The following is a 25,507-nucleotide window of genomic DNA, read 5'->3' as shown; positions in this document are numbered from 1 at the left end:
GGCATGAGATTTTCTAAATCTCACTCACTTTGTTGCTACTGTAAATGCTGTGGCATTGCCACACAAAATTCCACATTCCACGGAAATTCCACTGTGTTTACGATACGTGGGAACCCAGTCTAAATGTCCTAAGCCTGATGGAGATGATCAGTGGATGAAAAAACACAATAGCGGTCCCGGTGTTATTTAAGCTTATGCAGATTTTGAAGGACTCCAAATCGATAACCTTTCTATAGGGTGCTGACCCATATTCCGAAAATTATTATTATTTCACACGGTGTGGATACGCTGCATAAAAGCATGTGGCATTTCCACCCAGTGCGCCGTAGGGAATTCCGGGCAAAAAGACCGCACCAAACTGTGGTGCGGTTTTTCGCCCGGAAAACTGCAGCACTTAGCCGGCCTGGTAGCAGGCCGGCCTCCAGGGATTACGTTTTATCTCGGGAGACCGCTGCAGCGGTCACATTGGATGAAACGCCATCCCAGGAGGGAGGAACACAGACTTCTGGGTAAGTAGGAGTTGTTTGTTTTTTTCCGGAGTTGCGTTTTTTGCGGTGGAATGGCAGCGAACCCGCCGCAAAATAACCCAACTGCTATTTGTTGCAGGTTTTACCTCCTCATTGAATTCAATGGGGAAAACCCATAACAAATAAGCAGCGTTTAAGCAAATACAAATGAGATGCGTTTGATCGTATCCACTTTGCTGCTACTGTATTAGCTGCGGATTTTCCTTTGTGGAAAAACTGCAGTATTTACGCAACGTGCGAACGGACCCTTAAACGAATGGACGTTGGCCACCAATGTAAACAAAGACTGGCGGGGATCAGGGAACCATCTTTATAGGACATATCCAGCCAAATGAAATTTTTTTTCTTTAAAAAAGGTAGGAACACTTTCCTTTATTGATCCTGCAGGACAGGTCCACCGCTTCCTCCTCTTGTCTTCATGACCTTTTCCCTGCCAGCTATTTTTCTGTTAAATAATGGAGATTTAGGTTACTCCAGTATACAAAAATATAACAGTTATTACTCATATTCATGGTTTTATATAGTTCAAATCTGTCATATACACACACAGGTTAACTATGAGATGTCCACATTTTTAGAAGGGATTATATAGGGAAAATTTAAAGGGGTTAAATTTAAAGGGTCAAAACCAGAAATAGGTTGTGCCTGGTATTGCAGCTCCGCCTTATTCAAGTAAAAGGGGTTGAGCCGCAATCCCAAACATCGACCATGGACATTTTTTTTTTTCTAATCTCATGCAACCCCAAGGTGTTAGTCCATTCTTCTTATATGCCCAACTGCACACTGGAAGAGTTAAACCATACTTACAATATCACATTGACTGCATATGAATCATGTAGATTTTGCTAGGAAAAAAAAAAAATCAATGCATCCAAAATTGGCATGACACAATTTACACTACAAGATCAATAAACCAAAAAATGTTAGAGGGTAAGTTTTAAAAAACTTGTGACATGTCAGTAGTTTTGAGCGCTGGGACCCCCACAGATTGCGAAAACGAAGAGTCAGAAATGCCCGGGTGATCGCTGTGTCGCTTAGTCTCTGATCAGCTTTCTTCGGAGCGGTCTACGGGCTCAGTAGAAAGTCTATGAGGTTGTACACCACTCGCTCGACTTCTCGATGAAAGCCGATCAGAAACGAAGCGGCACAGTGCTCGCCCGAATACTTCGTTTCAGCAATCGGTGAGGGTATCAGTGCTCAGACCACCACTGATCAAAACTTCATGTCAAAAGTTTTTTAAAAGTTTCGTTACACTTTAAAAGTGGTTGACCTGCTGTCTTATTAGGGCATATAGACATGGTAGAGTTCAGTCCCCTGCTCTGAACTCCCCTGTATGAGCAGAGCGCCTCTATCAAAGAGCGACTCTCGCTCTGTTGGACTCACATCATCCAAGTATTAGATAGACTTATTTATGTTAAGCTGCATGTAATACCAAATCCCCTCTGTCGTGGTCACTGCAGGAGAAATGAGCAGCCGATCGCAACTTCTTTGTCGGGAGTTGTCTGGGATGAGACAACCCTATAAGATGGTCTTAAATATTTTTACTGTACCACAACAAAAATAAAAACGCAACAAGCCAAAGAGTAAGTTTCATTTTTTTTAATTAATCTTCAGTGCCATTCCAAAATGCAAACTTTTTTTTCTTTAGTGTTAACATAGTGAGTCAGGAATTGGAGGGGGGAGACCCCATCCCATAACTTGGCAGGCTCACCACATAGATTATAAAAACAATGGTCCATATTACAGGGATCACACGCAGGCATAGTGTTAAGAACCACAATAGAATGGCCTTGAATTAATATGCAGGCAGGAGGTCTGGTAACGAACACCGCAGACAGATGAGGGAGCTGTGAGTAAATGCCATCACAAAACCTTCATAATCCTTAGTGTGTGGAATTATAGCATTAGTTTAATCTACAGACTATTTTGTTATTCATTTAAAAAAAAAAAAAAAAAAAAGTGATCCTGTGCAAATTACCAATTAAAGAGCAGTGTAAAACATGATGGTTATAGGACTTATATTGCACCCTTCAAGCGTCATCTTCTTAGACCAACCGATCATACAATAAACTACGCTAAGCCATGTGGAGCAAATTCAGTAATAAGACAGATATTACGGAGTAACAAGTCAGAGGGCAATTTAAAGCAACTGTCCAATCGTGAGCTTAAACATAATATGTAGTTCGGTACTTCTAGCCGCTGCTTACCTGCTATTTTTTCCTCAGCGCTTGCTGCTAGGCTGCTTTTATGATCAGCTCCATTAGGGCAGCGCTGTAAACTGTGACTACTGATCATCTACAGTTCCTACAGGGAATTAGAGGTAGTCTGAGACACACCTCCTTTCTCCTCATTGGTTCAGGCTGCTGGTCTCTCCCGCCCCACTGAGCATTGCCTCTTCCGATTGGCTGCTGTGTATAAACACAGGTCTAGCTCAGGCTCACTAGGAGGACAAAATGCATGGAGAGCGAATTTACATTACAGTAAGGGCAGAATAAATTATAAAATACAGAATTAGGCCGGATTCACACGAGCGTGTGCGTTTTGCGCGCGCAAAAGGTCCATAACAGCTCCGTGTGTCACCCTCCTATGATGCGTGATTTTCGCGCAGCCGCCATCATTATAACACTCTGTATGTTTGTAAACAGAAAAGCATGTGGTGCTTTTCCGTTTTTATTCATACTTTTTACTGCTGTTGCGCAAATCACGCGCGTCACACGGAAGCGCTTCCGTGTGCTGCACGTGATTTTCACACACCCATTGACTTCAATGGGTGCGTGATGCGCGAAAAGCGCACAAATATAGGACATGTCGTGAGTTTTACGCAGCGGACACACGCTGCGTGAAAATCACTGACAGTCTAAACGGCCCCATAGACTAACAAAGGTCAGCGCGAGGCGCGTGAAAATCACGCGCGTTGCACGGACGTATTGCACATTCGTCTGATTAAGCCCTTACCAGTGAGAAAAAAAGCGCATCAGGTAATTGTCACACACAGGCAAATATACCTCTGGAAAGGTACTTTTACATCAGCACATTTTGGCCGGTGCAACGAGAACCGATCAATGAGACAGCTCGTTGATCGGCACTTGTTTTCTTCCTTCACAAGGAGCTAGTATTGGGACGTGAGCTCGTTACTCCGATCGCTCGTCCCCATACATTTGTATCATGTCGGCAGCGCGTCTCCCTGTTTACACAGGTGGATGTGCTGCCGACAACGATAATATTTTACTTTTTAAAATGATACGATCAGCTGATGAACGAGCGTTTGCTTGTTCCTCTGCTGATCGCTGCCCTGTTTACACAGGGCAATTATCGGGAACACTCGTTTGCCCGATAATTGGCCAGTGTAATGGGGGCCTTTGGGGGGGGAGGACTGCAGAGTCGCTTTAAAGACTACTACTAAGTGCCATTATTTATCATTTATGAGGACAGGTAGGCCATATATTCTCATCACCGCCATCTCTAAGGACAATACCAATAAACTGTGTTGTAAGTAGTGAAGAAATTTCAAACTTCGAATTAATACGGTACTTTTATTATACTCTGATGAAGGTCGTCCCGTATGGAATGCTAATCACAGTGGCAAGACAGTTTTTAGGGTTTACATTAAAGACATGCTAACGGATTACCTATACACAGCCATTTGTGAGTATATCGATTTACTATAAACTATAAAATCAGAGTGCCTCATGCTTTGGCAATGACATGATAGAGTGTCAGCTAGGGTACTATTGGTGAGAATGGTACGAAATACGACAAAGACCACCAAGTGGAAAAGGAGCGCTGTGAATGCATGAAGCAATGTTCCTGGTGGGCTGGTGGTTCATGGAAATCACAGCAGTACAATGAAAGTTTATCTACTGTATCTAGGTAATCGGTGCCGTAAAAGCAAAAATTAATGTAAATAGATGGCACAGATTTTTGTCACAATCTTTTTGTCATTAAAAAAAAAAAACCCCGAAAAAACAAACATGTCTTGCCACCAAATGTTTTACTGCCCAGGAGGCTTTCAAGGATACCCCTTGGCTGTCTCCCTCATCTCTGTATTGAGTCCCCTATTTGTGGTGCAACTAAATATATACAGCCTGAAAGACGGGGGATTGTACATCCTCCCAGGGCATGGATTAGCCCATCCCTTTTTACAGTCTGTATAGAATATACAAGAACGTATGTATATATTTATAGAATATGCTATATCTTTTATACGCTTTCTTTACAATATTAAAGTTCTGATTTATATTTTTTTACATAAACTACAAATGACGGGCAATGGCACAAAACACAGCAGTGGGAAGGGACTAGAACATGCACAATAGCTTGCCTCTTAGCAAGACGTCAGTCCCCCTAAAACCTGAAAAGATGGCATCAGCCTATAAACAACGAGAAGAAGGCAAAGGCTTGGAAGAGGGAGCTGGGCTTAGAGGTCTTCGGAAATTAAGGCATTCTTATTTGCACAGAAAGAATTCAGCCAACTATTCTATTAAGAGGTCCTGAGTGCCCGCTGCCCTGGCAGTGACATAAAACGAGGGCACCAGCTTCTCTATTACATACACATCTATGTTAACAAGATGGCGTGGTAAGATGACATCCAAGGGTGCAAGTAAACACATGGGCCGACCAGCCCTCGAGGTTTGTCAAGTCAATATCCTATTACGAGCTTGGCAAAAACAAAGGCTGAATGCTCAAGTCCCAAGGAGGCAGTGTCTAACCGTAATGTAACTTGTACTGCTAAGGCTCTGTTCACACCGAGTTTTTTGGCGCTGATTTTGAAGTGGAAGCCGCGTCTGAATCAGCACCAAAAAACGGCCCAAATCTCCTCCCATAGTGAGTCAGAAGCATTTTTTCCTGAGCGGTTTTTGTCCGCTCGCGGTAAAGAAAAAAAAAAAAAAAAAAAGAGACATGACGTTTTCTGCCTCAAAAACCACATTGAAATCAATGGGAAAAACCACCCCGGCGGTTTCAGACACTGTTTTTGACCCGTTTTTTGGCAAAAACGGTTGTGTTTTTTCCTTTGCCTGTTCTAGAAAGAGGTAAAAAAAAAAACGCGTCAAAAACAGTGTGTGGTACAAAACCACTCAAAAAAAAACAAAAAAAACTGAGCAGATTTTTTTCAGGCAGGATTTTCTGCCAGCAAAAAAAAACTCAGTGTGAACTGACCCTTACAAGAGAAAGAACTTTAGAATCCGCAAGAGTCATTATTAATGGTTAGTGACAAAAACGTGCATTTGGAAACACTGTATACTGAGCAAAAAATGTAACACTCTCATAAAGTAGCAAAGGACAAACACTAACGCCAGTGTTAAGAGGTCCCTGCCAGCCTGAGAGCGAGGCATGTGGAGGATAACCCAAAGAGGACCACAAAAACTTGGGCCAACAAACAAAAAAACAGGATACGAGGGAATAAATAAATATACAATAAAAATTAAAAAAAAAAGGGTTGGCACTTCAGTGCAACTTGTAGGCCATTTCAGCCTTCCTTAGACACCTCAACCCAGGTATGTAGACACATGAGGGCATCTTTCAAAGAACCCAATACTATGTGCACAACGTACCAGGCTATGAACTGTTAAATGAGAGGGACAACACCGCTCGTCTGTATTTAAAGAGCAGAATCGGTAACATTTCCTTCCCATACAAAAAGATATCAAGAAGACTTTGGATTTTAACCCATTGCTGCTAGTAGAGTCTTAACAAAAAAGTGCCAACCTGTATGGATCCCATAGGGTACAAATCAGGCACTCCATAATCTAGCCAGGCCCACTGCCTCCAGAAGCAAAGGAACTGATGCCATCCCAGATGGCATTACACATCTTGGCACTCTTTATCCATGGTTAATGTTATAGTATACACGCCAGGTCTCCAACATTGGACACTTACGCAGCAGGTTTACACGGCATCTTACGTATACAGCTCGTGCAGCTACATCCCATCCCATACACACGCAGCTCAGTCACTCAACATTCTTTCTTGGACTGGTAAAATTTCCAGGTGAACCCGCTGAAATCATTCCTTTAGGACTCCTTCACACGCACTTTTTGTGTGGCTTTTTTTGGAAAATAGTACATACTTTTTTTGGTGCCATTTTGGTGGCTTTTTCAAAGTAGTGTGTTCAGCCACCTGCGTTCATTTTAGGTTGCGTTTTTCACATTGCAAATCATGTGATTCAAAAGATCATGTGATGCAAAAATTCCTCTTGCAACAAATGCCTTTTCTTTATAAAAATGCAAGTGCCAACGTGTGTTGAATTTTTCTTAGAGAGGAAAAAACAAAAACTATGCAGGTCTATTGGCCTGTTCACATCAGAGTTGGCCTTCCGTTGATGGGTTCCGTTAGACCTTTCAGACAGAGGAAACCATAGCTTCCTTTTGCATTACCATTTATTTCAATGGTAATGATTCCGTTATAATTGATTTCCGCTGGTTTCCATTCCGCTACACTATTGTTTCTGAAAAACAAAAACAGAAACCTTATGGAACGGAAACCAATTGTAACGGAAGCATTAGCATTGAAATCAAATGGTAATGCAACTAGAAGCTATGGTGTCCGTTTGGCTTTCCGTTTATAGGTTCCTCCGATGGAAAGGTTTAACAGAACCTATGAACAAAAGCCTGACGCTGATGTTAACAGGCCCTTAGGGAGAAAAACCCAACTAAATTATGCAAAAAAAGGCTTGCTGCGATTTTGGAAAAAATGCCACTGACCCAAAAAACGCAAGTTCAAGTAAAAAAATGGCGCCAAAAAAATGCCACGTTTGTAGGGCATTTTATACTTTCCCATGGACTTTAAGCTAACGTCTGGCCGCAACGCCACTAAAAATGTGGTGTTTTTCCTAATAACGCTGTGTGTGAATCCACCCTTAGGGCAGTAAAGTCTGTGGTAATTGGCACATGATTTTACTTGATTAATAAGGACAGATTTGGCCAGTTTATGGCAAATCACAGAAGGAAAAAAGAAAAAAGGACTGCAGTATCACTACATGTAAAATCATCTATCATTGCTTGCTCTAAGGAAACTATATAGCAAGTATGGGAAATACAAGTGCCAGGGAAGAGGGTCACGGTGGTGCCACTCAAGGCAACCAATCAGCTTTTGGCTTTAATTTTGCAAACACGATAAATAAAAAAAATCCTGTAGCTTTCCTACAGAGGACCTTTCAGCTTCCCTGATTTTTGTTTGAGTAAATACTTGCATTTCCCATGAAATAACAATTCTGGAGAATCTTAACTTAGAACTTTGCATTGCGCTGTTCCTCCGTTGCATTATTCTTCCTGGACTGGGCGTTCCCATTCCTCATTTCTATAGGTTACGTCCCTACACAGATTGACACACTCAGCACGGATTGGACAGGGTCACGGTGTGTAGGGACATTGACAACTGGGTATTACCGTTCCACTCGTCAATGTATGTTCATACATTTCCAGGAGGGGGTAACAGAGGAATGACACAAAGAGTTCTAAGAAAAGGTGCTCCAGCATTGTCATTTCATGGTGAAAGGAATTCTTTATTAAAAACAGGCAGGAAAGCTTCCAGGGCATTTTATTTGAAGTGTATCTCTGACTATAAAACGCTTGTAATATATATTTTTACAGAAATATGCCTCTTTCTCCACTTATCAGACTCTCTGTAGTTTTTTTTTTGTCTGTGTGCTAATCGCAATTTTGCGACTAGCACGCGGACCGATTCACTTCTATGGAACCATGCATGGATCCCCGTGGGGGCCATGAATTCGGGCTCCAAAAACTCAGAACAAGTTATTTTATGTTCCGGATTTGCGGCTTGACAAACTGGTGACAATTTTTTGTTGTTGTTGCAGATCCGTGAATAACGATGACAATAACGATGCACTACGTTTTTTTGCAGCTTAATGTACCACAAGAGATACGTGGTTTTGCGGCCAACGAAACCACTATGGTCAGGTGCATTAGGCCTAAATGTTCACTCACTCAGTATTCACTGATAGAATCTGTAGAGCAGAGAGGATTTTCAGCTTCACTGAGGGATCAGGTTACAACTACCCCTGGAAGTATATGAAGAGAAGAGGAGGAGGGAGAAGCAGCAGAGGGAGACGGTGCGGAGTGAGAGACACACACGCTGCTACAGTCTCTAGTAAGCATTTTAGTGTCTCACCTCCGTGCTGGATTCACAGCTACTACTGTAGAATGTCCTCCATGTAGCTGCTGCTTCTGTGTAGGTGTGAGTTAGGGGAGCAGGATCTCCTCTGTATGCTGGCATAAGGGACATCATAGCAGCTAGTCTCCTTCTTCCTCCTCCCCTTTCCATAGACTTTTATGCGCAGCTATAACCTAATCTCTCAGTAAATCAGTCTCCTCTATGCTCGGATTCTATCAGTAAATTATGAGAGAGTGAACAGTTAGTTAAGGCTCTGTTTACGTCACAGATAAAGTCATATTTGCCGGACAAAATAGCGCAGGGAAGAGGGGCAGGAATGGAGTATGATAAGGGGATAGAGGCATTTTTTCTGTAATAAGATATATTACAAAGTTTCTTACTTACTTTGGCTTGTACTATTGATTTATGGAAAGTTGTTTATAGTCGGAGATACACTTTAATCGTTCTGATGCCAATGAAATAAATTGGTTCTCCGTTTTTCAATAAATAAAACTTGATTATATTCGGACGGCATGTAAACAAAAAGTGTCTTCACTAGTCACAGCCATGAATGGCATGTACAGGGTGCATTTGTGACAACATCTATAATAGTTATATAGTATACTAAGGCCCTGCATGGGCAGAGGAAAGGGCAGTCACGAAATTGTATTGCTGCTACTTATGCTGGCTAGAGACATTCGATAACTGTCAGCAGACCCAAAGTTACCCATCAATAATCTGATGTCTATGGATTCAGTCCAACTAAATCTCCTGTCGGGGTGGGTGGGGGGAACATAGATCAAACAGAGTGGATCTTTACCTGTCCAAACCTTTCTCATCTCTTCTGTAGAGCAAACATGCCTGGTCAGATGAGATGAGCGAAAGGTGGGGAGGGATCGTGTGAACGATTGTTTGGCTCAGCACTGTAAGGTCTATCCTAAGACTAATAGAGGTACAGATTTATTTTTTAATACACATCTGACATAGGTGTTTTTTCCATAGCAGCGGAAATAAAAATCGTAGGATTAGGTATAAAATAGGGGATCCCGGGGAACTCTTAACTACTGCCATTGCAACCTCAAAACTACACAGAAGACATGCTTAAATGTATAAAGTACAATCGGAGCCGACACCCATGTATTATATGGCAGAACATACTTCCCTTCTAAGATTGTGAGGCAGTACCTTGTATAGTATAAGGTCATGGGAAAGGCTCATACTTTACATTGAGCTAGAGCAAAGCATATCTAGATGATCTGGTTGTATGAATGGTAAAATCAGCTGTCTTATAACTCTACGGTAATACAGTATGTTAGGGTTCCAGCAAACAGGCCGTGTAGAGGAGACATTATGAGTCTGGCGATCAGATCTATAATAAGCAGGGTAATCTCATTGCTAGTGGGATCTTGATAGTAGTGCACAAGGGATCTGAAGACAACTCAACAACTGTCGGGGGATACATGTCTATGGCGGCCTTGAAGGGGAACACTGCTACAAGGATGGAAGCTGTAAGACGTATATATTTTCCTGCAATGGTACAATTAAGAACAGATCTAATTATTACTTCCCCCACTACTTCAGATATATTGGGGACAGGCCTAGTTTATAGATTAATAAATGACGTCCCACTTAGACCAAGCAGGGTTTTCACTCTCCTCTCATACATTCAGCTTTTTAACCGTAACATGGCACACAAATTATAAGTAATGAAGGCAGAAGGGTGTCCTTGTTTGCCCCACTTTGAGGTACAGTGGGTACTGTACCTACACCTCCTTTGAGCAAATTATAATAGTATGACCTAATATAAATACCCAGCAGCAGACAGAGGTAAAACAACCCTGAAAGCCTACACAGTTCGTCTGTCGTCGACCACAACTGTTGAACAGACTCATGAAGCAGGTTGGCAAATAATCTTGGCTGGTAAAGACAAGCCATGCAAGACTGCCAATGTGGTGGCATCTTCTTAGTGCAATGTATCACTTTCCTTGGTTTGTGATTTTCACAAAAAGGTTTTAAAAATCCCTTTCAGCTGCCGCAAAGTCTGTAGGACAGTGGTGCCACAGGCATAAAAATTGATGGCGGGAGGGCAGCTCTCCCTCTGACTCAATTACCACAGGTAACTAAGCTCTGGCTTATCTCTTCCTATTATAAGCTTGCATTATTCTACTCCTAAAGCTGCATTTCCATCAAATATCCTCTACTCAATTGCGTATGTGCGTTTTGCTAGAGAGCAGAGATGAGCAGTTCTTCCGGTTTGCAATGAGTTGGTCCAGTAGGTGTGGCAGTCCGGGTGGGATCAGGGGTCAGGCACTCCTGGCTGCTCATACCTGTCGGTGTAAGGTCCATGAGCTCACCTGAAGAGCTAAGAGGGAAAGAGGCAGAAACAGATATGCCAGATGATGGATCTGCTGAGCCAGCAAAAATACGGGGAGGCTTCGGCACTAGATTTGGCTCGAACTGTGCTCTTAACAGTATCTCCTGATCACTTACAGACTTGGGCATTTCACGGTCTGTTCCTTCTGATACCATCATATGATAAAGGTCCTGTAAGGATCCACTTTTACTGTCTAGATTGAAAAGACTGTCTATAAATTCTGCAAATTCTAGCACTTGAGGGCTTGGAACGTCCGTGAGGCGTCCATTCTGTAGTAACAGCTCCTCCTGGGCTGGGGTCTGCACCCTGGTGGTCTCTGCTCCTGCAGCCAATTCTTCATCCCAGGGTGGCAAATCTCCAGGCGAGGAGCGACCACTGTTATGGATAATCTCAGTGTGCTGGCTCTCTTGGGAATGCTTAGAAAGGGCATCTGCTCCAAGCAGCTCAGTGCGGGAGCTCAGGGACGGATTCTCCTCTGGAATGGTGGGGTCAATGAAGAAGCAGTGCGACTCATCACGCTCCAGAACAGCTCGCAAACTGGGTGAACCACGGATACTTCGGAATCCAGAAGAACGCCTGGAATCAAAACTGTATACTGACTCGTTGTCGGAGAGGCTCTCCATTGTAGCTAATGGCGCCCTGCGGTCTTGCAGTGACACTGCCAGGCAATCCTTGGTGCTCATCAACAGAAGCTCAACAGGATCCTTCAGCACCGGTGACAGAAGACGGGAGTCATAAAATCCCTCAAGGCTGATTTCAGACTGCTTACTCCTACAGAGGGTTTGGGTAACACAAGAAGAACATCAATACAAAAGATGGATGTAAAAGAGAAAAGTCAACGTAGCATAAAAAGTAAAAAAAGATAATATCTAAGTTTATAAAGGACAAGGGGTTAAGAGGTGGCTTCACCTTTGCAGCTACTTTGTTTGAGAGTATTAATACATTTAGTAAATAGGATTCCACTAATATAGTGTTATTATAAGGACTTCTAACTCCATCAACAGGCTAGCAAGATTTACTGAGCTCTATAGCAGTTTTGCCCAAATGGCGGCCCGGGGACCCCATGCAGCCCTTACGTGTGGCCCTGAGGGGTAGGCAAATTTATACGGCACAGCTGTCTTCCCCAGAATAATGATGATATAAGTAATCCTGTACGCTGTGTGCGATGTCCAACCATAAAGAACAGAAGTTATATATATTTGTTTTTTTTTAATATATGCCTCTGCATATGCATCATTATGTACAGATCTTAGTTTTTCTTCTTCTGACAAAGTTCATGCGAATATATGGAGAAAACACGGTCACAAGTACAGCTGTGTAAAAAATATCGTACATGTGGGTCTTTACCCCTGTGACAGCCCTGGCTTAATATAATGTGCAGCCCTTTGGTAAGAGTCAAGAACCTCAATTTGAGGCCTCCACAATATGTCGGGTTTGACTACCACTGCTCTATACCCTATTTAGTCAGCTGCAAGTAAACCATCGGGAATTTATATTTCCTCTGTATCAAGTTCATGGTAGGTAGGGATTCCACAAATAACATTATATTGGCAGACTAGTATTGAACATATGTGCGAATATTTACAATGGTAAAGATACATATTAAAAAGGTTTCCCGAATTAGGAAATAAGGAGTCTGCTTTTTTCTAGAAACTGCGCCACTCTTGTCCATGGACTGTGTCTAGTATTGCAGCTCAGGCCCATTCACTTAAATGAAGTGGAATTGTAATATCAGACACAACCCATGAACAACAATGGCATCTTTTCTAGGAAAAAAACCAGTCCTTATAAAAAGGACACAAAACTTCACACTGTGCAGGTCGTTTTTTAATATGACAACCACAAATAAGTTAGTCAGGACTAGGATGACCTGTATGGTGCGGTTACTGTTTAAAGGGGTTGTCTAGGCACCGGGCGTTTTTTTTAAGTCATCAGTTTATGGTTGGTGGGGGTCCGACACCTGGATTCCCCAATATGACCAACATCTTCCGCAATCAGGAAGATTGACAAATTGATATTTCCCATGGAAAATTGTCTGGTGGGAATCATTGTGCCTATGTATTGCCCACCCACATGTATTTCTCTGATGTTAGTAAATTAAACTCTACAATTTTAGCATTTGCCAATAGCAGCAAATATTTTCAATGATAAACGAAACGAGTGGTAAAAGTGGGTGAAGAACTGTTAAAGCAGGACCTGTTAAATTCTGCATCTAATAATTCTAGATGGTAAAAATCTGTTAGGTTGGTATTCAGAAGTGGTGTTCTACCAGTGAGAGAGACATCAAGGACATGGCAGAAGAGTCCATCAGCTTGGACCCACATTACTGGAAACCAGTGACATATTCCAAGTAAATGGGCATATATATATATATATATATATATATATATATATATATCTCCTCATGTTTTAGAGGTAGTTGTCCAAGCTCATGGGCACCATCGATGTGATCTTCTGACATCTACTTTGTCAAGGATTCATTCTCATTAACTGGCACATTCTGAGTCAAATCTGAATAGTGAATATATTACATAGTAAACTGTAAGTGCCAACCAAACAAAATTGCTCTTCTTGAGAATGCGTGGGCATGTGGTAAGAGACTAATGAAACTCTGTTTCTAGGCCACTTTTTACACTGCGTTTATTGTCTCGGTTTGATGCATATGTATACTGAGGCTGGGACGAATGCCGAACAGCAGCATCCCTCACCCATCGATTACAGGACCCGTTAAACGGAAACGAAGTGAACGCTCATGATAGTCTATGGATGAAGGCATCCAACACCCATAGGTCACACAGTGGCATCTTTCACTCATAGGCTCCCATGTTAAAATACGGTATACCGCGCAGTATTCGTTTTTTATTCCCCGTGGAATGCTTCTGGATAGAATAGCATAGTTGACTACGTTATTCTATCCAGCAAAAAACAAAGGGGGGCACAAAAGGTGGATGACACCACCTTAAAGACTAACTGCACTTTCAGCAAACTTTTTAAATGTCATAGAAACGCGGCAGAAGTTTGGATCAGTTGGAGTCCGGGTGCGGAGACCCCCACCGTTATTGAAACGAAGGGGCAGATGCCTCCAGCTGAGCTCCCTGCACCTACAGCTTTAATTTGCCCTCCTGGTCAGGCTGAAGACCTGCTCACAAGGACGTTCTACGTGAGCCGTCTTCGCTGGTCAAAATCGAAGATAGAGCGCTTCTGCAACAAGGAGGGGGGGGGGTCTAGGCACCCGGACCCTCACCGATCTAAACCTCTGATATGTCTCTATGACCCTTAAAGTAACGGACATAGAATTTAGTACGGGAAAACCGTGAAACACGAACCCACATTCCAAAGGAAGAGCAATTCCACAGATTTCAACCATTACCTGCAGTAAGGGTTCACACCAGAGGAGTTATCCAATTACAGAAATGAGGGAACAATGAAAGCTAGGAAGGGTGGGATTCTGATGAACAACACGGTGTGACTAACAACTTTGAAAGCTAAAGATGGATGATAAAAAAAAAACAACATTGTCACGATTGTAAATATGATAAAGATTTTAAAAAAGACTCACAGATGAGATTACAAACAGGCCATGGCAACGCAAGAAAAACTGACAGGACAGTGTCCATTACACAGGCGAGCAAAGAGAGATTAGACCACATAGGACCCTGGATAATGAGGACAAGAAACATGCGTAAGGAAATGGGGGAAGGGAGGTGAGGTCAATTGGAGGAAAAAAAAAAAGCAAAATGAAAAATGGAGGCAGTGAAACATCCAGAATAAGAACATTCAATGGATAAATAGTATGGATCTAAGAAACGCCACCACCCAAAAGACAGAGGATAAATCATTTACTGAAGACCCCAACTGATGACACCTGATAATGGTCAGCATAAAACCCCTCACTAATTTTCCAACTTACTTGGTGCTGCTGTTCCTCCGGTTAGCATTTGTGCCGAGCATGATCGCAGGGATCACCTCCAGAATGGGAGGCGATAGATGAGGCGGCTGACTAAAGATCAGTTCTGGGTTCAGATCCACTTCTGTTGGACTCACCATCACTTTGGCAGCGGATAGAAGGGCAGTTTTGCCCTTGTTATAATTTTCCAACACCTGATTAGGAGAGAGAGATAAAGATATTATACACCAGGCAGATAAATGAACCTGAGTTACAATTGTACAACACTTCGGCCACACACACACACACACAAACAAAAGAGCTAGGCAGGCGTATGGTAGGACAACCTATAGGCAGTATGTTGCAGTCAAGTATAGCTAGTGAGTAGAACACCATCAAGTTCTGTATAGATGTAGTATCTAGTAATGTAGAATTTAAGACTAGGTTTGTCTAAGGTAAAGGGGGATGTCTGGGATTAGAAGAACGGGGTCTCCCGTTTATTTTTCAGACATAGCGCAACTCGTGTCCATGGGCGGTCTGGTATTGCAGCTCAAGTAAAAGGATCTGAGTTTCAATGCCAGAAAGAAAAAAAAAAGATCTTTTTGTAATAACGGACAACCCCTTTAAATCTAAGTTTTACTAAAGAGGAACACCGATTGAAGAAATCTGGAGTTAGAACCATAAATATCACCTCACCTTGTTCAGTCCTTCCATTACCACATGTGGAAGGTGTTCATGCAGCATGGCCGGGGAGATTATTACTTCTTCAAAGGCTTTGTTGTCTCCCCAAATGGCAAAGTAAGTAGGTTCCTCTTGATCCCAGAAACTGTAATGTGAAGAGACATGTTACAGCCCTCATTCGCCAGCACTAGATAGTTCCAGGAGATTTATACATTATCCAGTGCTGTAAAAAAAGTATTTTCCAGTTTCTTCTATTTTTGCATCCTTGTAAAAATTGAATGGTTTCAGATCAAACTATTTTTAAAGACAACCCAAGTAAACACAAAATGCTGTTTTTAATGAGGATTTAATTTATTGAAGGAAAAATCCTGCTAAGCCCTACCTAGCCCTATGTGAAAAACTAATTGCCCCCTTAGCTACTAAATCAACCAGTTACCCAAATTCAACTGACAATTGGATTCAATTTTAATATAGTCACCCCGGGGCATGATTTCTGCCGGACCTGTTAAATCTAAACATCACTTAAATAAATCCTGTCTGGAAATAAGAAGCAAGCTAGGAGGTCTCAAAAGCAGCACATGATGCCACATTCTAAAGAGGTTCAAATACAGATGCCCAACAAGGTCATTGAGATGTACCAGTCTGGATAGGGTTAAAAAGCTATTGCCAAAGCTCTTGGACTTCAGTGAACCAAAGTGAGAGCCATTAGCTACCAATGGAAAAGATGGAACAGTGGTGAACCAGAGACCGGCCCACCAAAATTTAACGAAGCGCATTGACGAGTCATCAAGGAGGGCACAAAAAAACTCAGACGAACATCTAAAGAACCGCAGGACTCACTTGCCACAATTAAAGGTCAATGTACACGACTCCATAACAATAAAAAACAAGACACTGGGCAAAATTAGCAAAGGCGCAAACCACTGCTGACCAAAAAGAACACAAAGGCTAGTCTCGCATTTGCCAAAAGACATCTAGATGACCCCCCAAGGATACTTGGGATAGTATTTTGTGGAATAAGGAGTCAAAGAAGAACTTTTCGGAAGACATGGGTCTCATTACATCTGGGGTAAAGCGAATAGCGCATTCCACCATAAGAACATCACACCAGTCAAACATGGTGATGGTGGTAGTAGTGTGATGGTCTGGGACTGTTTTGCTTTTGCAGGCCCTTGACGACTTGTCAAAATTGATGGAACCATGAATAGTGCTTGCGATCAGAAAATCCTGAAGGAGACTGAACGTCCCTCAGTTAGTGACATATAGCTTAAGTGCAGTTGGGTTATGCAGCAGGACAACGATCCGTAGGACACGAGCAGGTCCACCTCCAAATGGCCCAAAATAAACAAAATTAGTGTTTTGGAGTGGCCGAGTCAAGGTCCCGACTTGAATCCCATTGAGATGCTGTGGGAAGACCTTAAACAGGCAGTTCATGCTCGAAAACCGTCCAATATAGCCGAATAAAAACAATTCTGCAAAGTAGAGAGCGCCAAAACTCCTGCACAGCGATGTAAAAGACTCATCGCAAATCACAAACGTTTGATTGCGCTTGTTACTCCCAAGGGTGGCACAAATACTTTTTCACATGGGTGATGTCGGTTTGCAATAAATCATTATCCTCAATAAATGGGATGATCATTTGTGTGGTGGTCTTCATCTTATATGAAGATCTTAAACATTTAAAATGTTACAAAGTAGCAAAAAAAAAAAGAAGAAGAAATCGGGTGGGGGTGCGAATACGTTTTCATAGAACTGTAAACTCAATAACTCACTGACACTCACCAACACTGCTCTACTGGATGATTGTGCACAACATGAATGATTCGTCCAGGAGGGTAGAGCGGGGTGCTGGCTGATAGTGCTATGGTTAGATCACTGGGGTGAGTCCAGAGACGGTTACTGGGCACGGTTATCCCCTCAGATTCATCAGGAAGTTCTGATTTAGGTATACACTTAGTACCCCCTAGAATAATCCGCCACTATGAAAGCAACAAAAACAGAGGATGAATTTAAAGAAAGTGCTATTAAAACCAATGCACATCAGTTGAGAAATAAATCTGTATAGAACATCTTTCCACATCGAACCTTTGGCTTGTTGCTCCTCTGAAGAACATCTAGAAGGTGCCTGCGAAATCCTTCAAGCTGAGACAAACCAATCCTATGGAAAACAGAGATCTGGATACGCTTAATGTATACTCTAGTAAACAAGTTACACTATGGAAGAGCTTTAATATTTTTTTTCTTACCTGGGAACCAAGTCTTTTCCCAGCACTACAGATGTAACAAACTCCTTGGAATACTCCATGGCATCCTCGCTGTGAAGCAGCAGTAGCAGGTTATTAGCCAGTCAAGCTTATAGATGGCAATCCAGCCAGCAAGACATTTGTAGACTACATACCTTAGGAGGCCTCCTGGCGGAGAGTAGGCAAAACACTTTAGGGAAGGATACTGTGGGCGCAGGAGGAAGGAGAGAATAGCAGCAGTGCCAGCTCCAAGTGAGTGGCCCACCACAATTAGGCCATAGTGTTTGGTTCCACGTCCCTGGGAACATAAAAAGGAATCCATATGAAATGCAGCTGTAGCGGAATCTATGAACGGTTAAAAATTTTCATCATGGAGTAAAATATCAAACTGAAATGAATAAGCAATCCACATAAATCTATTAGGACCATCAGATCATATGCTTACATATAAATAGCATGTAGTAACATTACCGATGAAGTACAGTAGTCAGAGTCCTTATCACTTGAAAAAAGGGGGCATGGTCTCAAATGTTGCACACACAGACACATATACATGCACACACAGACACATATACATGCACACACAGACACATATACACACACACAGACACAATTTTGATTATGATCATTTACTATACTTTTGGAGTAAAGTTGGACACTGGAAAACCCAAGAGACCCATGAAGAAATGAGAAGAACATAAACTCCATGAAATGGTGCGGATGGTCAGATTAGAGCCCGTTGCTCCAGTGCAGCTCATTGATAGGGGATAAAAAAAAAACAGTAGCATTTTCTCCAAGAGACAACAGCTCTGGACCTTCTAATTTAGCATAATTGCACATTTCAAAGACCTTGTCCCGCAGGCAGGTTAATTATATATATATATATATATATATATATATATATATATATATATCTGTGTTTGCCCGAAACGTTGCTTATCCAACATGGTCGAGATTCGGCTGAAATAAAAGGAACACTAAGCATTTGAAACTGCAGGGATGTCTTTACTCAAGAAAAATACTAAATAACAGTCATAACCACCGAGCCGCCATATGTTTGCTGTTATAACCAAAGAAAGTCCGTATGTAATGAAAAGCAGAATGGAGGATGGACAATATGATGATGCCCTTAACGTTCATGGCACTCTGATCCATGTTCTGCATATCTTACCAGATCTCTGCCAAATGCCTGAGAAAGAACCATTTCTTGCTCCAACTTCTTTTTAATATATTCAGCGGAAAGAACCATTCCCTGCAAACAGCAAGACACCAAAATGACGTAATAGTTTTTCATTTATACAGGCGACACTACAGGATGACATTACTAGCAGGGTGAAGTTGATGTCCCGCTGAGCTAATTCCAGCTTGAAAAACTGCGTACACGATGTCACAAGCATGACTAATACAGACCGAGGTTAGAGGTTAAAAGATAAAGGGGTCACTAAACTTTGCAAAAAAAAAGCAACAAAAACAACAAAGACATTATTCATTGCATTCACAGATGTATGCCAGTGTTTGAACACGATCCAGATCAGGAAAAAAAACAAAAAAAAAACAGGCCGGATTACAATATCTGCTCATACCTTTGTTATAGACAACATCCAATGAAATAATTAATCATAGCAAGCAATCAAATTTAACCAGTTCAGGACCGGGCTATTTTGCACCTTCAGGACCAGACACCGTTTAGCCATTTTTAGCACGTGTTAGTTAAATGGCTATAATTTTTTTATTTGTTGGGCTAACGACGTGATTTTTGCGACGTTTTTTCCGTAGACAATGCAGGTTTCTTTTTGTATCTACCATAAATTTTTATATATTACATGTCTATATTAGGGTAATTGGGTCAGCGCTAGCGTTACAACAATGATTGGCGGTGGGGACCGTTTTTTTTTGGGGTGGGTATTTTATGTGTATTTATTATTTAATTTTTTTTTGCACTTTACTATTTTTTTTATTACTATGGTCTGTTCCTCAAAGGTCAAAAAAGACACAGCACAGCACAGCAGCCCCAGTTACAGGGGAAATCAGCCCTCTCATAGTGACGATTGTCACTAATAGGGCTGTGCTGGGTCTAGTAAGACCCAGCAGCAGTCTGTCAGTAACGGCACCCGGCGATCATGTGACCAGTCACATGATCACCGGGAGGAATAGAGACAGCGCCGCTGCTGCGGTCTCTATTCCTATACACAGCGTTCACTGAGCGCTGTGTAAAAAGCCATTGGAGAAGACAGAAGCAGCGAAAGCTGCTTCTATCCTCTCCTCAGGGTCCCTGGCAGTCACTGACAGCCGGAGACCCGACATTCAGCTGCCCGATCGCGCGGGCAGCAATTTAAAACCCGAGCCGTAAAAAGTCTATGGCTCGGGTTTTAAGGACCCTGACCGCTGGCCGTAAAAATACAGTCAGCGGTCGGGAGCCAGTTAAGCATCCTTCTCATCGTCATGATTTGGATAAATATACAATTTACATAAAAATGCATATGGACATCATAGAGGTTCATGATATATATGACCAAGCAGAGTCAGCTGTATTATGCCGCACTTGGCACCACCCTCCGCCAGAGTATAAAATAAACTATGCAAAAAAGTGCCTCCAACTGGTTGACTCTGCACAACCAAATATTACACCGGTGTCCTGTAATCGTACATTTCCAAGACAAGTTGCCGTCCGTAGCTTTGATCAAATGTAATTGCCAAAAGGATTGTCATTTTTGTTTGGCATTCCCAACTTTTTCTGGAGATAAATGACTTCAGCTTAAAAAAACGAAAAACACATTTAAGACAACCATTTAATTAGTTGACCCGTACCTTGTGCCCTAACCACGTTCCATGGTGTCCCTCTACTGGCAGGCGCTCCGCATCTCCGGTAAGGTCTGTCAAGGCATCCTGAGAAAATGAATAGTGAGAAGTTTTTCATGTCATACTTTACAAATATAAAAAAATTGTTCTTAAAAATCGGATTTAAAAAAACAAAACCTGTTTGTATTCCTTTACCTTTGGAGAGAGTGTGCCACGTATACTAATTACTACTTTCTTCTTATCGTGATCGACAGCCACAAAGAATGGGGTTTCATAAACCTGTAGAAAGACACCAGAACAAAAATATAGATGAAGAAAAGAACCTCCCAATTGTGGCATCAGTTGCTTTAGTATCGCCACATAGTTGTGTAAAGTGCCAGCGCACAAGCATGGCAACCACTCAAAAGAACTCTAGCAATTACGGGGGGGGGGTGTCAAAGCAGCTCCACCCCCACCGGTCTAACATTTACCACCTACCCCATGGATAGGTGATCGATATACATGGCTAAATTACGAATTGAGTCTGTTACGTTAATTATTACCAACATTTAGACAAGTTGTGTTTCACTAACTATGCAAGGCCCTGTTCACATCACGTTTTTGTTTACGTTTAGCATGTACTTCAGGAAAGCTCCCAATGTACAAGATAAATGGGTTGATAAGATTCCATTGTCAGACGGAGACGCAAAGAGTGTCTTTTTGGCTGGTAGATGTCAGTAGATTACACTATCCCATCACCCATAGGCTATAATGGTGTCCTTTTAACACCTACGTCGTGAAAAGAGTCATGAGAGTTTATGATGTATCCGTTAAACGGATACCATTATAGCCTATGGGTGATTGATGCCACCGTTAGGCATCCGTCACAGACTACATTTAACATATATGTCAGTAGCTTATCCCGGGAAACGTAGGCCAAAAAACATGGTCTGAACATAGTCCGATGGCCCACATTGTTTACTACTACTACTGATCTACTACACCAGAACAACGGGTTTGGCTCAATCTACGCATTTAGGAGACATAACTAACACAATTAAAAGTTTTTAGATGTAGCGGTTTAAATGCTCTATTGTGTTATAAAACTTTCTGACAAAAATTTATGAAATGGTCATGATTAAAAAGAACATCTCCAACTTTGCAGAAACCTCCATGTGTGTTTAAAGCCAGAGTTGCTCTTCAGTAGCCGTCAACATGGCCGATGAGTTCATTCTTGGCAGCGGACTTGCTATTATGGGCAAAAGCTCTATTTTTCTGGTACACTAGTCTTCATAAATGAGACCCACTGACCATCTTGTACAAAGACCGTAGAAGGAACATGAAGCAGAGCAGGAAAGAAGACTAACCGCATCATGACATGAAGTGTACACAATGTCCACCATGTTCATGTTCTCATCCAAGAAGTGACGCTTTATTGCAATTGCATTACAACCGCAGCAGTTATCCTCCTCGATGGTAACTCCAGGGGCGAAGCGAGGACGAGAAGAGCAGAGACAACAGCAGCTGCTAAGGACGTCAAATCAAGAATAGAGAGACAAAGAAGGAGGTACATAATACGTGTTAGACAGAAAAGGCCAAGCTGTGAACACTTACATGTGCAGCAATATATACAGTACGCAATGCACAAACAGAATGAGGCCTTATGCACAGGAGTGTGCCAACGGTCTGTATCACACGGATCCTGAATACGGTGGAATTACTTTTCAATGGTGCTTTGTATTCCACCATGGTAGGAAACACATGCAGAGTCTGCATTAAAAAAAAATATTGCAGCATGATCCATCGCATGATGTATAATTGGACCGAGATCTCCCCTAGAAGCACTGAACGCTTCTAGAAGAAAACCTAATCCGTGAAACAGAACCAAGTCGGCACAATATGGTTCCATTTTTCACACTAATGGGCCAAAATACAGACACTCGTGTGCATGAGGCCTTAGTGTATTGATAGAATAGATAAAGGAAAAAGTCAATTAAAAGTGTGAAAGTTATATCAAACTAGGGAGAACTCACGAGCAAGCGCCTGCCAATCGGCAGATGCCACAAGTTGGTTTCCGGATGAGGTACATGGGCCAGCCATATGCCGCCAGTGCAAACAGCATGTAATAACAGACCTCCTTGTACCGCTGCATCTCTTGCTGTAGTAAGAAAGACAGGACATTGTGAGGAGATAGGACTCAGGACAGGCATTCACTGTACAGAGAGAGATGGAGAAGCAGAAATACTTACGGCATTTTTCAGGTCCAGATATTTTGTTTTTCGGGTGACTGGCATGCCAGACAAGAAAGCCAATATATCATTATTAGCCTGAAACAGAGAATAGAGAAAATCAGCACAGTTTATTTCACTAGGTACAAGAACCCATTACTCAACCCTGTTACTACAATGTTGATCTGTTGTAAAATTTATGGGGAACATAGATAAGATCACCCATGGAATTTTCTTGGAAGAGTTAATAAAAAAAATAACAAAAAAAAACCCCATATATAATGGAAAATGAAGTGTCTGGGTATTCATTTTGACTTTTAATTTTGTATTATTAAAAGTTTCATTTTGACTGTTTTCCTTAACGCTGATTTTATAGATGTCTGTGCATATAATATATGGATGTTATATACCCCACCAGTAGGGAACACTGTAACAGGGAGATTCCAAGGTGTTACGCGTCCCAGGGGGCTCTCCCTACAACCGGTTTCAGGTGAGATTATTACGGCTCAGTACAGGAGCCATGTAGATTAGGATAGCCTTTCCCAAGAGATCTTTAGGATAGACATCCAATCCGGTACTTTCCTCTAAAAATATGGCTTCAGCATAGGGCACGAATACACGGAGGTAAAACCAGCCCAAGGCTACATTCACACCTTTGTATTAATGGCGTTTGTGAGGAGCATATATTTTATTTTGGTAACCCCTAGACCAGACCGTGAACCAAGAACTACATGTGGATTTCCTTTGGTTTTGCTGCAAATGACGGTGCCGATTTTACTTTGAGAACTGCATTGTGGCCTCAGAGAAAGGGTATTACCATTTTAGGCATATCCACAGAATATTCTATGAATGCCTGAGAGGTGAGGGGTCTATCGGTGGCACCTGCGATCCCCCGTATACCGATTTATATCGACTATCAGCTGCCACTACTTCACCATTGAAGTCAATGGAAAGGTGGCCACACTTGCACACAGTTCTCTCCACTGCAGTCTGCAGGACTTATGGAAAGAGCCGGGCAAACAGCTGAGGATCTGCAATAAACACCCAAGATGGAATTACCCCTTCTCCTTACTTTCATCATAATCCTCCCACCATCATCCCAGTCTTTGCAGTTGTGTCCACGTCGCCCTGGTTCCAACGTGACATCGTGTGATCTCACGTTAGGCACCGGTAGGAGACTTGATATATGAACACATATAAATATAAAAACCTGTTGGGATTCTCAAAATACATTTCTAGAACTTTCTACAGGAAACTACAAATGCAGCAAAAACCACAAGAAAACATTTTATGGAAGAATATAACCTTTCTGCAATGCATCTGTGATAGTTATTGGAATCTGTGAATCTGAATTTCTGCAGTGTGTCAAAAAGACTGACTTTTCCTTGTACATGGTGTGTAAATAAGAGACATTAAAAAAAAAAAAAAATTCTTAGTGCGTATTTTCACTGCCGAAATCTGTGTTGAATACATGCAACCATTCTGCCATGTGTGAATTCGGCCTTATATAGGAAATTCCAGTGAAGACCTCACTGGAAATTCCCATGGCGCCAATAAAGAAAAGGGGGACAGTGATCTCAGGTCTTCTATGTAAACATTAACCAGGTTTTCAGATGGACATTTGATAACTATAGCAGAGTCGGTAAGGTTCATTGCTGATTGTTCCTATTTTCTGTCAAGCATTCATTGCCATGGTAAACAGTGTATGTCACTGACAAAGAAAGGATTAAAGGCTCTAGAGAGCTTACCTCATCCAGCACTGCGTTACGCTTTGCTCTCTGCCTTTGACGCAGTAGGACTAAGCCAGCAATGATGTCAGATGGAACAATATCCAGATCTCGGAAAAACTCAGCAAACAAATAGGCAATTTCTGAATATGCGTCCTGAAAGAGAAGGCATAACTTAGTCAGAACATGTATTCATTAAAAGTCTACCTATAGTATATGTTACTGGTAGATATCCTTGGTGGGGGGGGACAGATCTACTTGACCTCAGAAGGTGTAAAAAATCTGCGGTGATAAAAATCTCGTCTCACACAGAAGAGAAGTGACCCAGTTTAGGCCACAGATTTATATACTTATACAAGGTGCTCGCCATTTGTAAGAAAACACTCGTCTATACACATCCTAGACTTTTTTTTACGGCTTTATCCAAAAAGTGAAAAAATATATATATTTTCATGTGAGGATATTTATTTCACACACATTTGCAGCCTTCGGCTCTGTTCACATTTAGTTCTTGTATACGTCGGTAGTATTCACCGATGTGTAGAACCGACATATGCCACTGTATTTAGTGGCATACATTGGTCATTGGCCACAATGTTAAAAAAAAATACATATCACATGGATTTAACAGATGTCAGGATTTCAACATGCCCGTACTCTGTTCCCATGGGGGTAAGTCACTGACAGAGGTGTAAGGCAGCAGCCGATTCCCCTCTCCACATTGAAATAAGTGTGCATGGTTATGGTGGAGTTGGGAGAAATAACTGTAGGCCGAATAAGCCAACAGTTATATAACGTATATGGCCACATTTCGAGTTCAAAGGCCCTATTACACAAGCCAACGAATGCTCGTTCCCGATCATTGTCTTGTGTAAACAGGGCAACGATCAGCCGATGAATGAGCAAACGCTCATTCAACAGCTGATCGGCTCTTTTATGCAGCATTAAAAAATC

The 25,507-nt window shown here is 41.9% G+C and overlaps 1 protein-coding gene across 2 annotated transcripts in view; it reads right to left on the bottom strand.

Moving 5' to 3' along the window:
* Window positions 1–2,111: 2,111 nt before the first annotated feature.
* DAGLA (diacylglycerol lipase alpha) overlaps window positions 2,112–25,507 on the bottom strand; it is a 40,375-nt gene continuing 16,979 nt past the window's right edge. For both annotated transcript variants that reach the window (XM_075837649.1, XM_075837650.1), the window contains exons 7-20: window positions 24,575–24,709; window positions 22,848–22,925; window positions 22,632–22,756; window positions 21,966–22,125; window positions 20,815–20,898; window positions 20,629–20,706; window positions 18,992–19,072; window positions 17,976–18,118; window positions 17,824–17,892; window positions 17,663–17,735; window positions 17,360–17,556; window positions 15,593–15,722; window positions 14,921–15,111; window positions 2,112–11,781 (exon numbers count right to left, since the gene is read on the bottom strand). In XM_075837649.1, the coding sequence (XP_075693764.1) occupies window positions 10,860–11,781; window positions 14,921–15,111; window positions 15,593–15,722; window positions 17,360–17,556; window positions 17,663–17,735; window positions 17,824–17,892; window positions 17,976–18,118; window positions 18,992–19,072; window positions 20,629–20,706; window positions 20,815–20,898; window positions 21,966–22,125; window positions 22,632–22,756; window positions 22,848–22,925; window positions 24,575–24,709 (2,466 nt within the window). In that variant the 3' untranslated portion in view covers window positions 2,112–10,859. The remainder of the gene's footprint in view (window positions 11,782–14,920; window positions 15,112–15,592; window positions 15,723–17,359; window positions 17,557–17,662; window positions 17,736–17,823; window positions 17,893–17,975; window positions 18,119–18,991; window positions 19,073–20,628; window positions 20,707–20,814; window positions 20,899–21,965; window positions 22,126–22,631; window positions 22,757–22,847; window positions 22,926–24,574; window positions 24,710–25,507) is intronic.

Source organism: Rhinoderma darwinii, chromosome 9 (genome assembly GCF_050947455.1).
Source record: "Rhinoderma darwinii isolate aRhiDar2 chromosome 9, aRhiDar2.hap1, whole genome shotgun sequence".
Lineage (NCBI taxonomy): Eukaryota > Metazoa > Chordata > Amphibia > Anura > Rhinodermatidae > Rhinoderma > Rhinoderma darwinii.
The sequence above is the reverse complement of the archived record's forward strand: the minus strand, read 5'-3'. Positions and strand labels throughout refer to the sequence as shown.